The 18,666-nt window shown below is 44.7% G+C and overlaps 1 protein-coding gene across 2 annotated transcripts; it reads left to right on the top strand.

Moving 5' to 3' along the window:
- The first annotated feature begins 931 nt into the window (after positions 1 to 931).
- On the top strand, positions 932 to 18,317 carry PRXL2C (peroxiredoxin like 2C). Of its 2 annotated transcripts, none has more exons than XM_040417014.1 (6): positions 932 to 1,054; positions 4,777 to 4,845; positions 9,065 to 9,118; positions 14,579 to 14,679; positions 16,845 to 16,978; positions 17,708 to 18,317. In XM_040417014.1, exons 1-6 carry the CDS (start codon positions 938 to 940, stop codon positions 17,833 to 17,835), a joined length of 603 nt encoding a protein of 200 aa, XP_040272948.1. In that variant the 5' UTR covers positions 932 to 937; the 3' UTR covers positions 17,836 to 18,317. The 2 variants fall into 2 exon arrangements, with proteins under 2 accessions (XP_040272948.1, XP_040272947.1); XM_040417013.1 differs by having other exon boundaries at positions 932 to 1,132.
- The last annotated feature ends 349 nt before the right edge of the window (positions 18,318 to 18,666 follow it).

Raw genomic sequence — 18,666 nt, 5'->3', positions numbered from 1 at the left:
TATAAAAATTAAAAAATAAACGGGTAATTTCAGCTCCTCCGTCCTAATTCACTTTAACAGGATGGCTCCCCTCTATGCACTTGAGCAGGAAGGAACCCATTGAAGTGAATGGGGACGAAGGAGCTGAAATTTCACCTGTTCACCGCTGCAGTTGCAATGGTGAGCAAGTAAACAATGAAGAGAAGGCAGCGCTCGTACAAGTGCTGTTTACTCTTCAAACAGCTGATCGGTGGGGGTGCTTGGAGTCGGACCCTCGCCGATCTGAAAAAAGGCGGACAACCCCTTTAATTCACAGCCATCTCTCTATTGAATTTGATGGTTTGTGTCTTTTTTCAACTGCACTATGTACGGTAACTAGTTAGCGCCTTTCAAATGCTGATTGACCATGGTGAGGGGAGTTGGATCCTCACCAATCATCAATACTTAAAGTATACCTAAACTTATCAATAAAGTTTGTTAAAAGCTACTGTAAATGCCCTAATCATTTCTAATATACTTATTTTGGTTTTCCATGCAATATGGGCACCAGAAGTTTCGGTGCCTATATAGTGCTTTGCAATCCCTACTCCTGTACACTGCTATGTATGGGAGTACAGAATTCTCATCACTGAGCGCCATATCTCTGCTCCTACCTGTACCAGCGCTGCCCTCCTAAAGCCTGGCAGGCTTCAGCAGAGTGGGCACAGGCAGAGGAGCAATGTGCAAAGCTGAGCTCCTGATTCTGCTACGTAAGTATTCCATTAGTCCACATACTGAGTTTTTCTAGTATAAACTGTACAGTAGTGAAAGCCTACGTAACTCAAGGGGTTAACGTGCCTTGTAGCTTGCAGGCTCTTGTTCCTGGGGAAACTCCGCCTATGTTAGAGCAACTGTTACTACAAACTGTCTCAGCTAGAGAGGGAGTGTTATATCCCACCCAGCTGACGAGGGAAGCAACATGGCCACAGAAAGTTTCCCTGTCATCCAGCAAATAGGCAGGAGTACGGATGCCAATAGTACCGATGTGTGGAACGCCATGTATCACCCAGACCTGGAACTAGCTGCCACCTGCCTGGTGAGAGATCAGTATGGCAACAGTTTGGAATTTGGGGACTTGTACCGAGATAGAAAAGCCATCATAATCTTTGTGCGGGTAAGAGCACCGTGATCTTACTATTCTGCTTTATTAAAAGAAATAATCAGCCTCCTGTATCTTCACAAAGTAGTGATATTACATAGAAACATAGAATGTGTCGGCAGATAAGAACCATTGGGCCCATCTAGTCTGCCCAATATACTGAATACTATGGATAGCCCCTGGCCCTATCTTATATGAAGGATGGCCTTATGCCTATCCCATGCATGCTTATTATGGGTACTAGATTACCAGAGATGGATAGCTGATCAGGGCATTTATTCCAATATATTCTGTCTATTTAGTCAAGATCTGTTTATCCGGCTGAATCGGGGACATCATGTCGATAACCTGTGACCGCTGCAGCCAAACATTGGCCTCAGTGATGTCATGTGCAGTCTGCAGCCGGTTAAACAAATCCAAACAAGAGCAGCAGTTTGGAGTCTGCCAGGTAAGTAATGATGACCACCCTCCCGTAGTACGCCATACATGTATGGTGCACTGATTGGGCAGGCACAAGGGCCTGTCTGCAACTGATAGCCAGAGCACTGCTGTATCTGCTGGCATCTATGAAAACGCTGATGCCAACTGATTAACCCCTTAGAGGCAGTGGTCAATGCTGAATACAGAATCTAAGAAGTTTATGGAAGGAGATGGGCTACCGCTTTCAACCATTCACTCCCTAAGATGCGATCACGGGGTGCCCATGGTAGCTGAAAACCTTACAATGACTTCCGGGTCTGCCAGCTATGGAAGCCGCCAAGGGCCAGCCTAAGGCTGGGTCCCACAGGCGAACTAACATAGTACATAACATAGTAACATAGTACATAAGGCCGAAAAAAGACATTTGTCCATCCAGTTCGGCCTGTTATCCTGCAAGTTGATCCAGAGGAAGGCAAAAAAAACAAACCCTGTGAGGTAGAAGCCAATTTTCCTCACTTTAGGGGAATAAAAAATTCCTTCCCGACTCCAATCAGGCAATCAGATAACTCCCTGGATCAACGACCCCTCTCTAGTAGACATAGCCTGTAATATTATTACACTCCAGAAATACGTCCAGGCCCCTCTTGAATTCCTTTATTGTACTCACCATCACCACCTCCTCAGGCAGAGAGTTCCATAGTCTCACTGCTCTTACCGTAAAGAATCCTTTTCTATGTTTGTGTACAAACCTTCTTTCCTCCAGACGCAGAGGATGTCCCCTTGTCACAGTCACAGTCCTGGGGATAAATAGATGATGGGATAGATCTCTGTACTGACCCCTGATATATTTATACATGGTAATTAGATCTCCCCTCAGTCGTCTTTTTTCTAACGTGAATAACCCTAATTTTGATAATCTTTCAGGGTACTGTAGTTGCCCCATTCCAGTTATTACTTTAGTTGCCCTCCTCTGGACCTTCTCCAGCTCTGCTATGTCTGCCTTGTTCACTGGAGCCCAGAACTGTACGCAGTACTCCATGTGTGGTCTGACTAGTGATTTGTAAAGTGGTAGGACTATGTTCTCATCATGGGCATCTATGCCCCTTCTGATGCAACCCATTATCTTATTGGCCTTGGCAGCAGCTGCCTGACACTGTTTTTTGCAGCTTAGTTTGCTGTTTATTAAAATTCCTAGATCCTTTTCCATGTCAGTGTTACCGAGTATTTTACCATTTAGTATGTACGGGTGACTTGCATTATTCCTTCCCATGTGCATAACTTTACATTTGTCAGTGTTAAACCTCATCTGCCACTTATCTGCCCAAGCCTCCAATCTATCCAGATCCCTCTGTAGTAGTATACTGTCCTCTTCAGTGTAAATTACTTTACACAGTTTAGTGTCATCTGCGAAAATTAATATTTTACTGTGCAAGCCTTCTACAAGATCATTAATAAATATATTGAAGAGAATAGGGCCCAATACTGACCCCTGAGGTACTCCACTAGTGACAGTGACCCAATCTGAGTATGTACCGTTAATAACCACCCTCTGTTTTCTATCATTGAGCCAGTTACTTACCCACATACAGATGTTTTCTCCCAGTCCAAGCATTCTCATTTTATATACTAACCTTTTATGTGGTACAGTGTCAAATGCTTTGGAGAAGTCCAGATATACGACATCCATTGATTCGCCGCTGTCAAGTCTAGAACTTATCTCCTCATAGAAACTGATTAAATTAGTTTGACAGTTTGAACTGTCAGTTTTATTGCAGTACAATACAGCATATATTGTATTGCTCTGAACCAGAGATCATCTTGGCTCCCAAAAATCATAATATCATGTAATCAAAAAGTCGTATGTAGCCCAAAATGGTACCAATGAAAACATCAGCTAACCTTGCAAAAAATAAGCCCTCAAACAAGACCAACGGCAGAATTTTTTTTTTTGTGCAGAAAATGGTGACACAAAAACTTGATTTTATGAAATATCTGTGGGGTCAAAACACTCACTACACCCCTCCATAAAGTCCTTAAAGGGTGTAGTTTCCAAAATGGGGTCACTTTTGGGGGGTTTCCACTGGAGGTGTATCTCAGGGTCTCTTCAAATGCGCCATGGAGCTCAAAAAACATTCCAGAACAATCTGCCCTCCAAAAATGGTGCTCCTTTCCTTCTTAGTCCTGTGGTGTGCCCATATAATAGTTTATGATCATATATGGGCTTTTGCCATATTAAGAAAAAAATGTGGTTATCCCTTGTGAAAAAGAAATATATTTGAGGTCAAATTGGGTCAAAGCACTCACTGCACCACTCAAAAAATTCCTTGAGGGGTGTACCTTCCAAAATGGGGTGTTTCTACTGAAAGGGTACCTTAGGGTCTCTTTATTGCAGCACAATTTGCCCTCCAAAAACCTTATGGCGCTCCTTTTCTCCATGACAATGTGTCATGAAAAAACTATCTCAGAATCGCTTGGATAAGTGAAAAACCATTCCAAAGTTATTACCACATATGTAAATTCACACATGACAGATTTGCAAAATTAGGCTGTGTCAAGAAGGTTGACAAAATGGTGTTTGGAAGGAGTTAATTGCCTTCAGATTGCACCACATAAAGTATGTATTTTTACACTATAGTGTATATAAAGCATGAGACCTTATATCAGTATTTAAAGGGGTTATCCAATTTCAAGAAACCCCCCACCAACATGTGCCGGGCCCCTCACCGGTAATATACTTACCCAGCTACCGATGCCGCATCGTCGCTGCTGCTTCACCCTGCACACGGATGAAAACTTCCGGTGTCGGGGACGAGCAGCCAATGGCAGGCGGGGACGGGGACGAGCCTCCGTAGCGTCACCCGCAATGCTAGGGAGGCTCGTCCCCGTTTGCCATTGGCTGCTCCCCCCTGACACCGGATGTTTTCATCCGTGTACAGGGAGAAGAAGCAGCGGCAGTGTGGGGACCAGGAGTGGCGAGAGGAGCGGGGTAAGTATATTACCGGTGAGGGGCCCGACACTTGTGGGGGGTTTTCTTGAAATTGGATACCCCCTTTAAGCTCAGCTTATTAATAAGAGGCTATGCATGTAAACTAACTAAAGAAGTTTGTAAAACACATATTGGTGCCCTCTACCTTTGATGAACTGGGAATTGGTGTACGACCAGGCCAGTCTAACCAGTGGCCTGTAACTGATTCATTGTTTAACACTTAACAGTTGCTAAGAAACATGTTTTTTTGTAGAATTTCCTCTGCTATACATGTAAAGAATATGTGGAAGATTTGGCTAAGATACCGAAAAGCTTTCTACAGGTATGGACTGCAATAAAAGAATAATAATAAATATATGCATGAATAAATATTGTATGATTAATAATAAGTAATATTATAACAATGATACAGCACTGAGTATCTGCAATGTTCAGTACAAGTTTCTATGATGGGGTATTGTATTTTAAGTGGACCTGTCACCTCTCCTGACATGTCTTTTGTAGTAATAATTCTGGAACATCTTTTCATATACCTTTATGTTGTGCCATTCCTCAGTTACAGCAACTAGACGTTTATTACAAGGGTATTCCAGTGAGAAAGAAACTAGCATTTTCAACCTTTAAAGGGGTTATCCAACCCCTATAACGCCCCCCAAAATGCCTGGGCCCCTCACACAGGTTATACTTCCCTCGCTCCCCAGCACCCGCGTCGCTTCTGATGTGGGGGGGTTGCAGCCAATTGCAGGCCGCGACGGGGACGAGCCTCCCCAGCATCGCAGGTGACACTAGGGAGGCTAGTTCCACCAGGAGCGACGTGGGTGCCAAAGAGCAGGGTAAGTATAACCTGTGTGAGGGGCCTGGGAATTTTGGGGGGCATTATAGGGGTTGGATAACCCCTTTAAGGGCTCATGCACACAAACGTATTTTCTTTCCGTGTCCATTCCGGGTTTTTTGCAGACCATATGCGGAACCATTCATTTCAATGGGTCTCTGTGTGCATTCCGTTTCCGTATGTCCATATTTCCGTTCTGCAAAAAAATAGAACATGTCCTATTATTGTCTGCATTACAGACAAAGATAGGACTGTTCTATTAGGGGCCAGCTGTTCCGTTCCACAAAATATGGAATGCACACGGACGTATTTTTGTGGACCGCAAAATACATATGGTCGTGTGCATGAGGCCTAAGCAAGATACACAAATAATGTACTTTTATTAGAAATTTCCAACAATTCCTGGTCTTCTTTTACCCTTCTTCCTGGACCAGGTTTAGTACCTAACATGGGGGGAAATAGCTCTACCCTTTAAGGCAGTGATCTCCAACCTGTGGCTCTCCAGCTGTTGTAAAACTGCAACTCCAATTGGGCCCTGACAGACTGCGGCTATCAGGACATTATGGGAGTTGTTGTTTTGCAAGCGTTGGACAGCCAAAGGTTGGAGACCACTGCCTTAAAGTGTTATTCCAGCCTTTCATAAGTGTAAAAAATTCTCATCCCTCCACTACGGACCTGTGGACTTAAAGAGGATCTTTCACTACAATAAAAAATCTAAACTAAGTATGCTGACATGGAGAGCGGGGGCCAGGGATCTCCCTGCACTTACTATTATCCCTGGGCGCCACTCCGTTCTCCCGGTATAGGCTCCGGTATTTTCTGATTTTCGGCTCAACTGGGAGGAGCCTGCTCTAGTTCTCCTGGGCGTCTCCTTCTCCCAGGCTGTAGCGCTGGCCATTCGCAGCGCTCAGCTCATAACCTGAGAGGTTTTTTTCTCCCAGGCTATGAGCTGAGCGCTGCGATTGGCCAGCACTACAGCCTGGGAGAAGGAGACGCCCAGGAGAACTAGAGCAGGCTCCTCCCAGTTGAGCCGAAAATCGGAAGATACCGGAGCCTATACCGGGAGAACAGAGCGGTGCCAAGGGATAATACTAAGTGCAGGGAGATCCCTGGGCGCCGCTCTCCATGTCAGCATACTTAGTTTAGATTTTTTATTGTAATGAAAGGTCCTCTTTAAAGGGAGTCTGTCACCAACCTGACCGGTTTTAAACCGATCACATAGTTCAGTGGGACAGAAAGACATGACACAGATGGTACCTTTGTTTAATTTTTCAGATCATCCAAATCGCCCAAAAAGTCGTTTTTTATGATATGCTAATGAGCCGTCGCAAGTGCCCAGGGGCGGAGAGTTTGCAGAAAGTGCCCAAGTTCCTCCGCCTCACTCGCACCTAACTCCTCCCCTCAGTAAGCTCAGGCCAGCCCTGTGGCTCTGTGACATCATATTTCCCTATAGGCCGTTCGTGCATCGCAGAGGCACAGAGATATGCAGTGCGCATGCGCAGATTTTACGCCAGTAACTGGCGCATGTGCACTGCATATCTCTGTGCCTCTTCCCACTGTGGGCAGAACACTGCGCATGCCCGGGCCCGGCAGGGATGCGCGAACGGCCTATAGGGAAATATGATGTCACAGAGCCACAGGGCTGGCCTGAGCTTACTGAGGGGAGGAGTTAGGTGCGAGTGAGGCAGGGGGAACTTGGGCACTTTCTGCAAACTCTACGGCCCTGGGCACTTTCGACGACTCATTAGCATATCATAAAAAACGACTTTTGGGCGATTTGGATGATCTGAAAAATTAAACAAAGGTAACATCTGTGTCATGTCTTTGTGTCCCACTGAACTATGTGATCGTTTAAAACCGGTCAGGTTGGTGACAGAATAATTACATGCTCCCTGTTGCATGGTTCTAGCTCATTTGGTCCACACTGTCTTCACTGCATTCCCTACATGTAAATTTCTGGCATGGACAGGGTCACGTGCAGCATTGTAGTCAATGACTGATGCAGTGGTAATCCCCCCAAAAGGGCATGTTATGTGTAGCTTGGGGACATGTCACTGTAGGCCAAAGGAGCCAGAACAAGAGGTAAATATGCTTTTTTTCATTATTTTATCTCCACATTCCAAAAGCCTTACACCAGGCATGGCCAACCTGCGGCTCTCCAGCTGTTGTGAAACTACAACTCCCACTGTGCCCTGCTGTAAACTGATAGCTGTAGGTAGTCTGGGCATGCTATATTTCTTGTTTCACGATGGGCCAAATGTTTTCAATTGATGAAAGCTCTGGATTGCAGGCCAGTTCAGTACCCGGACTCTTCTTCTGCGGAGCCATGCTGATGTGATGTCTGCAGGATGTGGCTTAGCATTTTCTTAATGAAAGATATTGTCTGGGAGCATATGTTGTTCTAAAACTCTGTATACTGTTCAGCATTAATAGTGCCTTTCCAGATGTGTAAGCTACCCACGCTATAGGAGAGATGCAGGCGTTTGAACTGTGTGCTGATAACGACCTGTGTGGTCCCTCTCCTCTTGAGTCCACAGTACACGACGTCCATGGTTCCAAAAAGATTTAGAATTTTTAATTCATCTGACCACAGAACAGTTTTCCATTTTGCTTCAGTCTATTTTAAATGAGCTTTGACCAATAGAGCATGGCATCATTTTTGGATCGTGTTAGCATATGGCTTCTTCTTTGCATGATCCAGTTTGTGGAGTGCACTGTGGGCTGTGTTCACAGACAATGATTTCTGGAAGTCTTCCTTAGGCCACGCAGTCATTTCCTGTACAGAATTATGCCTGTTTTTAATGCAGTGCCATCTGAGGGCCGGTAGACCACAAGCATCCAATATTGACCGTCGGTCTTGTCCGGTGCACACATGGATTTCTCCAGATTGAATCTGTTGATGATACAGTATTATGTACTGTAGGTGGTTGGATACTCAAAGCCTTCACAATTTTAAGTTGAAGAAATTTTTTCTGAAATTGTTCCCCAACATTTAGATGAAGTTTCTCGAAGATTGGGGAACCTCTGCCCATCTTTGCTTCTGAGGGACACTGCGTCTCTAACATGCTCTTATTATACCCAGTCATGTGACTTGGTTGAAAATTGCTTCTTCAGCTGTTTTTTATTAGTACAACCTATTTTTCCAGCCTTTTGTTAAGCATGTCTCAACTTTTTCTAAAGGAGTTTAGTATATGATATTTGAAATTATGTTATTCTGGTTTTGGAATTGGGGTTGTATATACCAATAAAACTCCATTTAAAATGCCCTATTCATTGCACAGTAATGTTTTTTTTTTATAGGAATACCCTTTAAATAGAATCTGTCCGATCCAAAACACCCTCCAAACTAGAGTACGTGGTGTAGAGTGTAGGTGACGCTGAGTCCAGTTATCTCATTCTGTGCTCAGACAAATCAGCAGTAATATGCATTGAGAGGACTCCCCAGCTCACGCATATAATGGAGAGGACTCAAAGAGGAGTCCTCCATTTTATTGCTGGTTTGTGGGAGGACAGAGTCAGATAACAATTGCATAACCGGACTAGGCATCACTTACACCATACACCGTTTACTGTAGTTTGGTGCTGACAGATTTCATTTAAGATAATTTCAATTCACATTTTCAGTGCATTATTGTAACAATATTATAATAGTAACTAGTTTTTGATGCAACAAACACATTTTTCTTTTATGTGTTTTGTCTCTTTTAAGGCTGCAGATGTAAGACTTATTGTCATTGGGCAGTCATCCTATCTACATGTACAGGTAAAAGTATGAGAAATAGAAACTAGAATTAGCCTTATTTTGTTCATAAAAAAATTAAACATATCCATGACACGCTTACTTGAAACAGTCACATCTTGCAATGGACACAGGTATCTGACAACATGCCTAAGGATCAGTCTTAGGGCTCATTCACACAACCGTATGAATGGCTCCGCATCCGTTCTTCAATTTTGCGGTACAGGTGCAGACCCATTCATTTTTAATGGAGCCACAAAAGATGCGGAAAGCACAGTGTGTGCTGTCTGCATCCGTTGTTCCGTTCCGCGGCCCCGCATAAAAAGTATAGAGCATGTCCTATTCTTGTCAAGAATAGGCATTACTATAATGGGCCACCCATTCCGCAAATTACGGCATCCGTGTTTTGTGGATCTGCAATTTGCGGACCACCAAACACGGCGCAGTCGTGTGAATGCACCCTTATGCACATGGCTATATTACAGCTGCATACAGCCTTAGGCCCCATTCAGATGAGCGAGTTCCACAATCTGGACTCGCAGCAACTCCCGTCCTGATCTCCCAATACTTTTGGGGTTGCATAGCATTATATTGATTTATGATGCTATGTAACCCTTAGGCCCCTTTCACACAAGCGAGTTTTCCGCGCGGGTGCAATGCGTGAAGTGAACGTATAGCACCTGCGCTTAATCCTGACCCATTCATTTCAATGGGTCTGTGTACATGCATCAGTTCTGCGTTGTGTTGGAATCACAGCATGTTCTATATTCTGCGTTTTTCACGAAGTGAATGGGGCTTTAGTGTAAAACGCATTGCATCCGGATGTAATCTGGATTCAGTTCGGGTGCGATGCGTTTTTCACTGATGGTTGCTAAGAGATGTAAACTTTCAGTTTGTTTTTCTCGCACGTGAAAAATGCATCAAAACTGATTGCAACCACGCAGAAAAAACTGAACAACTGAACGCAATTGAAGAAAAAACTGACTGAACTTGCCTGCATAGTGGTGCGAATTTCACTGAACGCATCCTGAACCAATCCGTATCGTTCATGTGAAAGAGGCCTTAGGCTGGGTTCACACGGGCGAGATTTCCGCGCTGGTGCAATGCGGGAGGTGAACGAACGCATTGCACCCGCACTGAATCCGGACCCATTCACTTCTATGGAGCTGTGTAGATGAGCGGTGATTTTCACGCATCAGTTGTGCGTTGCGTGAAAATCGCAGCATGCTCTATATTGTGCGTTTTTCACGAAACGCAGGCCCCATAGAAGTGAATGGGACTGCGTGAAAATCGGCAATTGCGGATGCGGTGCGATTTTCACACATGGTTGCTAAGATGAAAGTCTATTCGCTGTATTAATTTCCCTTATAACAGGTTACTTAATACAAAATGCTTAGTAGAAGGTCAATTGAGAGTTAAGAAATAAAAAAAAATTAACTCACCTCCTCCTCTTGATCGCGTAGTTGCCGATCTTTTCTTACTTCTTTAATCATGAGCTGCTGGCTAAAGGACCTGTGGTGACGTCACATCACATGGTCCATTCACATGTGATGAGCTCAGTGACGTCACCACAGGTCCTTTGACAGGTACTGAAGAAAGAACAGGAGACCGGCAGCTACACGATCAATTGGAGGAGGTGAGTTAATTATTATTTTTTTTTACCCCCTAATTGATCTTCTACTAAGCATTCTGTATTAAAGAATGCTATTATTTTCCCTTATAACCATGTTATAAGGGAAAATAATTACATCTACACAACACCGAACCCAAACCTGAACTTCAGTGAAGAAGTTCAGGTCTGGGTACCACATTCAGTTTTTTATTACACGCGTGCAAAACGCATTGCACCGCGCGATAAAAACTGAACAACAGAACGCAATTTCAGTCAAAACTGCCTGCAATTGGGTAACTACTCGCGCGGGTTTGCCGCAATGCACCCGGGACGCATCCGGAGCCAAAACGTGACGCCCGTGTGAACCCAGCCTTAGAGTTCTGGACTGTATTGGATAACACTAACATAATGCTGTCAGTGTTATCCAATACATTCCAGAACTGTAAGGGTTACATAGCATCATAAATCAATATAATGCTATGTGACCCCGTCAGTGCTGGGAGGTCAGGCCAGGAGTTGTTAATTCTGTCAAAGCCCATATGAATTAATGAAAAAAAAAAAGAATTGTGCCATGTTACACTGCACACCACATGATGGAGGCATTTTCCACCAGAAGTTTTACATCCAGAAGTAGATTTACACACATACTGTATGTTATGTTTATGTCTAAAAAGGACATGTAACCCCAGAAATGTCTATTTTAGTAAATACTTGAATTTCCCTATGAAATAGGAATGCTGGAACTTTCTTTTCATAACTCTAGCCTTAGGCCTCATGCACACGACCGTATTTTTTCACGGTCCGCAAAACGGGGTTCCGTTGGTCCGTGATCCGTGACCGTTTTTTCATCCGTGGGTCTTCCTTGATTTTTGGAGGCAAACGGATCCGTCCTGAATTACAATGCAAGTCAATGGGGACGGATCCGTTTGACGTTGACACAATATGGTGCAATTTCAAACGGATCCGTCCCCATTGACTTTCAATGTAAGTCAGGAGTTAATATACCATAGGATCGGAGTTTTCTCCAATCCGATGGTATATTTTAACTTGAAGCATCCCCATCACCATGGGAACGCCTCTATGTTAGAATATACCATCGGATTTGAGTTAGATCGTGAAACTCAGATCCGACAGTATATTCTAACACAGAGGCGTTCCCATAGTGATGGGGACGCTTCTAGTTGGAATATACTACGAACTGTGTACATGACTGCCCCCTGCTGCCTAGCAGCACCCGATATTTTACAGGGGGCTGTGATCAGCACAATTAACCCTTCAGGTGCCGCACCTGAAGGGGTTAATTGTGCGTATCATAGCCCCCTGTAAGAAAACAGGGGCTGCCAGGCAGCAGGGGGCAGACCCCCCCTCCCTCCCCAGTTTGAATATCATTGGTGGCCAGTGTGCGGCCCCCCCCGGCCCCCCCTCTATTGTAATATCATTGGTGGCCAGCGTGCGGGCCCCCCCCCTATCGTAATATCATTGGTGGCCAGTGTGCGGCCTCCCTCCTTCCCCCCCCTGCCCGATCATTGGTGGCAGCGGAGAGTTCCGATTGGAGTCCCAGTTTAATCGCTGTCTGTGGCCCGCCAGGAGCTCCTCCTACTGGTAAGTGACAGATCATTAAGCAATGCGCTGCACAGACCTGTCACTTACCAGTAGGAGGAGCTCCCGGCCGGTCACAGACAGCGCAGCAGGTAAGTATGATGCTTCTAATATTGTAATATTGCTAAGTAACCATGGCAACCAGGCCTGCAGTAGCGTCCTGGTTGCCATGGTTACCGATCGGAGCCCCAGCGATTAAACTGGGACTCCGATCGGAACTCTCCGCTGCCACCAATGATCGGGGGGAGGGGAGGCCGCACACTGGCCGCCAATGATATTAGTACAATAGAGGGGGGGCCGCACACTGGCCACCAATGATATTACAATAGAGGGAGGGGGGGGCCGCACGCTGGCCACCAATTATATTACAATAAAGGGAGGGAGGGGGGGCCGACGGAGGCCGCACACTGGCCACCAATGATATTACAATAGAGGGAGGGAGGGGGGCCGGGGGAGGCTGCACACTGGCCACCAATGATATTACAATAGAGGGAGGGGGCGGGGGGGGCCGCACACTGGCCACCAATGATATTCAAACTGCCCCCTGCTGCCTGGCAGCCCCTGATCTCTTATAGGGGGCTATGATATGCACAATTAACCCCTAAGGTGCAGCACCTGAGGAGTTAATTGTGTGGATCACAGCCCCCTGTAAGAGATCGGGTGCTGCCAGGCAGCAGGGGGCAGTCATGTACACAGTTCGGAGTATATTCTAACTAGAAGCGTCCCCATCACTATGGGAATGCCTCTGTGTTAGAATATACTGTCGGATATGAGTTTTCACGAAGTGAAAACTCATCTCTGAAAAAGCTTTTATGCAGACGGATCTTCGGATCCGTCTGTATGAAAGTAACCTACGGCCACGGATCGCGGATGCCAATCTTGTGTGCATCCGTGTTCTTTCACGGACCCATTGACTTGAATGGGTCCGTGAACCGTTGTCCGTCAAAAAAATAGGACAGGTCATTTTTTTTGACGGACAGGAAACACGGATCACGGATGCAGTTGCAAAACTGTGCATTTTCCGATTTTTCCACGGACCCATTGAAAGTCAATGGGTCCGCGAAAAAAAACTGAAAACGGCACAACGGCCACGGATGCACACAACGGTCGTGTACATGAGGCCTTAGTCACATGTCAGTGTTTTGGTCAGTGATTTTCATCAGTGATTGTGAACCAAAACCAGGACTGGAGCCTCCACAGACATAAGCTATAAGGGAAAGATCTGCACCTGTTCTGTGTATAGAGCTGCACCTGGTTTTGGCTCAAAAATCACTGATGGAAATCACTGACCAAACACTGGTGTGTAAATGAGGCATAAGACCATTTAGTTTTCCGTTGTTCTGATCCATCAGAGGAACAGAACAAAAAATAAATAAAAAAAATTGCATTTTAGCCATTTCCATCTGAAATTTATTTTAGATTAAAAAAAAAAGTCCTATGTACAGTCCCTCTTGCTCTGTACTCCCTTTATATAGTGCCTCTTGCTCTGTGCCCCCTTTATATAGAACCTCATGCCCTGTGTCCCCATGGTGCGCCTCATGCCCTGTGTCCCCATGGTGCGCCTCATGCCCTGTGTCCCCATGGTGCGCCTCATGCCCTGTGTCCCCATATACAACGTACACACTGTATGATACTCACTATTCCCTGGTCCCACAAAGTTATCCAGCGATGCAGACTGGCACCTGCAGAACATTACAGGATGCACAATGACGTCATCACACCACTTACATCACAACAAAACACAGAATAGTCGGGCAGGGAGACAATGCTTTCTGGTCCTGCCAGAGCTGAGGCAAATGCCCAATTATATCTGCGTCCTGTGCAGGCTGCCTCTGTCTAGGACGCATTTATAAATGGAGCCCCACTGCAAGCTGCCAGGAATGGAGAAGAGAGGCGCAGGCATGGCCCTCTCCATTCATTGCTATGGGACTTCCAAAGAATAGCAAAGTGTCCCCTCCATTTCTGGCAGCACATGACAGTGCCCCATTTTTGACATAACGGATCTACCATAAATGTCCTGAAGGGACAGTACCTTTAATACATGAGTGAGACAGCACTGAAATAAGAGTATCCTATAGGACCGGACAGGCTCCCTTCAAATGTTGGACAGGGGTCTAATAGTATAAATGTTACTCACAATTTATGTATGAAGTGCACCACAAGTAGAAAACTGCATCATTCCTTACAATTGTGAGTGACAACTTATGTACATGAACCCTTTATGTTGGCCATGCACGGAGAACAGGCTGATAACTTTTCTGTGCTTTTTTCAGCAATTTTGTGCCTTAACTGGATACAATCATGAAATATATGTCGATACTAACAAAGATATCTATTGCAAACTGGGCATGAAAAAAGGAGAGTCTTCTAGTTCTTCAGGTAATGACTACCGAATTATTAATATCATGTTCCCTGGTGGTTTTTCTTTGTACTTTAACGTGGATTTTACATGAAATAAGCTGTCCTAATCAGGGTGTGTTCAGTTACTGGTCTGTGGCTATTTTTGCAGAACTTCATGCCAGTTGTGTAGCAGGGAATGTAGCAGGAAGGGGTGTTCTCTCTGTTTTAATCTATGGGCCATCTTAAAGGGGTTGTCCGGGTTCAGAGCTGAACCCGGACATACTCTTATTTTCACCCAGGCAGCCCCCCTGAGGCTAGCATCAGAGCATCTCATGCTCCGATGCGCTCCCTTGCCCTGCGCTAAATCGCGCAGGGCACGGGCTCTTTTGTTTATCATAACACACTGTCGGGCGGAAGCTTCCGCCCGGCAGTGTGTTCGGTGACGTCACCGATTCCATTTTACTGGCTAGGGCAGCGCTAAATCCTGCCCATCAGTGCCGGTGATGTCACCAGTCTTCCTGGCAGCCCCATGGAGAGCCCGGTACGTCACTGGATCTCCAAAAAAAAGGCCTTTGCCCTGCGCGATTTAGCGCAGGGCAAAGGAGAGCATCGGAGCATGAACTGCTCTGATGCTCAAGTCAGGGGGGCTGCCTGGGTGAAAATGGAGGTATGTCCGGGTTCAGCTCTGAACCCGGACAACCCCTCTAAAGGGGTTCTCTGGGATTTTTATATTGATGGCCTATCCTCAGGATGGGCGGGGGTCCGACTCATGGCACCCCCGCTAATCACCAGTATGAAGAAGCCTCGGCTCTCCGTGAGAGCTTAGGCCTCTTCCTAGGTAATTTGATGTCATGTTCAGTCACGTGACCTAGGTGCAGCTCAGTCCCATTCAAGTGATTGGGGTTGAGCTGCAATACCAAGAACAGGCGCTATCCAACGGATGGCTCTGTGCTTGGTAAGCTTCTCAAACAGCTAATTGGCAGAGGTGTCAGGAGTCAGACCCCACCAATCTCATATTGATGACCTATACTGAGGATACTGCAAGAAAATTTAGACTAGCACATCCATAAAGCTAACATGCAGACAGCAAACAAAAACCTATGACAGCACTCCATTACACATGCAAACAATAGAACTAAGGATTAGGGATTATTCTGGAATAAAATGGTACTTTAAGAGCAGCACCAAAGTCTCTCACCCATGGTAACCATAAATGCAGCAGAGTGTCTGCCGATGAATCCGCATCTAATAGTAGAAAGAACAACTTGTGACGTCAGCATCTTCTCCAAATGATTCCTTACTGATATATTCCATGTTATACAGATAAAACTTGCAACGTTTCAGCCATACACTAGCCTTTTTATGCTCTCGATCAACTTTCAGGATAACAGGCCAAACTGGATGGACAAATGTCTTTTTTCGGCCTTATATACTATGTTACTATGTAACATGAAGTAGATCAATAAAGAATGGTTTGGAGGCGATTCTGGCATCACACGTTGTTCTTTCTCCTATCCTAAGGATAGGTCATTAAAAAAAAACACCCGGAAAACTCCTTTATACTGAAGCAAGGAAACTAAGGGTGCAGTGCATAGATCTTCATCAAGGCACATTGATCCTCATCATTGCCCATCTCTATTGTGGAACTAGTTCATTACCTGAGTATCAGGGTTAGCATTAAGGTTACAAGCTGTCTGTAAATTCCGAGACAGTGCATAAAAATAGGACACATTTTTGCAGTGCCTTTGAAAAAGCATTGATAAGTCTGTAGTATATTTTTAAGCCTGTTGGTACCTGTGCAGCTCACAATAAATGCTAGTAATGTGTAACGCCTGTAGGTAGGGACACACACGGACAGTGAGCCCTAACCTAGAACCCAGACCGCTTTCCCTACCTACTTGCTATGCAAGTCCTAGGTAGCAAGACTGCAACTGGTCGACAGTCTCTATGTTACTAAGGTGCCAAGACAGACAAACACCTAGACACAAATGACACAAAGACAGAGTCGCACGTAAATGGGTCAGAACCAGGAGGACAAAGCAGTACGAAAACGAGATACAGAGAGTTCCTCAAAAGATGAGCCGAGGTCAGAACCAGACGAGATGCACAGTAGAAATTACGTGAGATAGAGACTGGTCATCAGTAATGTTGTTTTGTTGTTGTTTATAGGGTTAATGGGGAAGTATTATTCTGTTTTTTAGGAAGAAGCCCCCATGTGAAATCAAACATGATCACTGGAAGCATCAAAAGCCTCTGGAGAGCAATACAAAGCCCTGCTTTTGATTTCCAAGGGGATCCAGCACAACAAGGTGGATCATTAATAGTAGGGCCAGGTATGTAAGGTTGAAAGACAGAAGTATGGTTTATTTGCTGCAATAAATATTCCAGCCAAATGCAGGGTGGATACTTCACATGTGCCAGTGGAGTTGCAAAGGAGCACGAGGATAAGGAGTCTTTGGATGATGGCTGGTCTCCAGGTAGCTCTGTGAAGAGTCATTTGAGTGTAAGCATAGAAAATGCTCATAAAAGTGATTATAGATTGAATTATTGTCACCAATGCAGGAATCTTTGGGAGGGAAGGAGGCATTAGAATACACAGCAGTGAGATCTGAGGCGTTCATGCACAGTACTGATTTTATATTGAGGTTATAGAAAAACAGCCATGGAACTGATACTGTGACAGACTGTGTAGACCTGCACCAGATTTATCACGGGGGCTCAGGCTGGGTGATAAATCTGGTGCAGGGATAGACACTTCTCTCTGACTCTATACCAACTATTGGTCAGCTTACTTTGAGACATATTTTTATGCCAAAATTGTACAAAATTTTTGGAGTAAAATGGCAGATATTAGGCACACCCCTTTCCTGTCAAGCCCCACAGAAGTTTCTGCTAAGTCAGACCCCTGCTATTTCTTCACAACAGGAGGAATGCTTTGGAATACAGTTTGGAAACTTTGAGATGAGCGGTGACATCACAAACCTTCATTATATTTTAGAGCCTATTCGCATGGGGATATCACAGTTTTTTATGTCTATTGATGTTCTTGTTTTTTATTGCAGGTAACAGAGTCCATTTCCTGCATCGTGATATGAACAGATATGACCAAGTGCCTATTAGTACCCTGCTTTGTCATGCAGGGGTGCAAACAGTCAATTTTGGGGAAAAGCCACAAATACTAGAAGTATGAAGTTATATGGGGGGCATATTTACATATTTATATTTTTACGATCACCAGTGAAATGCTTTGATATAAAAAACAAATGTACTTTTCTACTATGAAGTGTTCTGTTTGGACTAAATATGATGGTCCTGAAGAAGAAACGGGAAGCGAGAAGATAAATGGGAATGTCAGCCGTGATGGTGCCTATATACAGTCTCACTATACAGCCTACAGAGCGTGGACAGATCTTACATATCAAGAATAGCTTGGTCAAGAATGAAAATGCTGTGTGCATAGACCTTATACTTAACATTTTCACGAAATGGGTATTTTTTTATTTTTTTTTAACGTTTCTGTTTTTTACCCCCAGCCTTCCCGGATCCATAACTTTTTTTATTTTTCCATTAACATGGCCATATGAGGACTTGCTTTTTTTAGGAAAAGTTGGACGTTCTAATGGCACCATTTTATGCTGCATACAATGTAGTGGGAAGCTGGAAAAAAACGAATTCCACCACAGTTTTATGGGTTTCGTGTCTACAGAATTCTCACTTGGGGCTCATGCACACAAATGTTTCTTTTTCCATGTCCATTCAGTTTTTTTGGCGTCCGATATGCGGAACCATTCAGTTCAATAGGGACGCAAAAAAAAAAAAAAGAATTACTCTGTGTGCATTCCGCATGGCTGTTCCACAAATAAATAGAACATGTCCTATTATCGTCCGCATTACAGACAAGGATAGACTGTTCTATTAGGGGCCGGCCCTTCTGTTCCACAAAATGCGGAATACACACGATTGGTATCCATGTTTTGTGGATCCGCAATTTGCGGACCGCAAAACATCCAATGGTCATGTG

This window comes from Bufo bufo, chromosome 2 (assembly GCF_905171765.1).
Source record: "Bufo bufo chromosome 2, aBufBuf1.1, whole genome shotgun sequence".
Classification (NCBI taxonomy): domain Eukaryota; kingdom Metazoa; phylum Chordata; class Amphibia; order Anura; family Bufonidae; genus Bufo; species Bufo bufo.
This window is presented reverse-complemented; position numbering and strand designations above follow the sequence as displayed.

Bases quoted from the DNA above. Each gene is read 5' to 3' on its own strand.
- PRXL2C (XM_040417013.1), top strand. From the start codon at position 938: ATGGCCACAGAAAGTTTCCCTGTCATCCAGCAAATAGGCAGGAGTACG. The intron at 9,119-14,578 runs GTAAAAGTATGA...TGCTTTTTTCAG, and splicing joins CATCCTATCTACATGTACAG to CAATTTTGTGCCTTAACTGG. The intron at 14,680-16,844 runs TTCAGGTAATGA...ATTCTGTTTTTT, and splicing joins AAAGGAGAGTCTTCTAGTTC to AGGAAGAAGCCCCCATGTGA.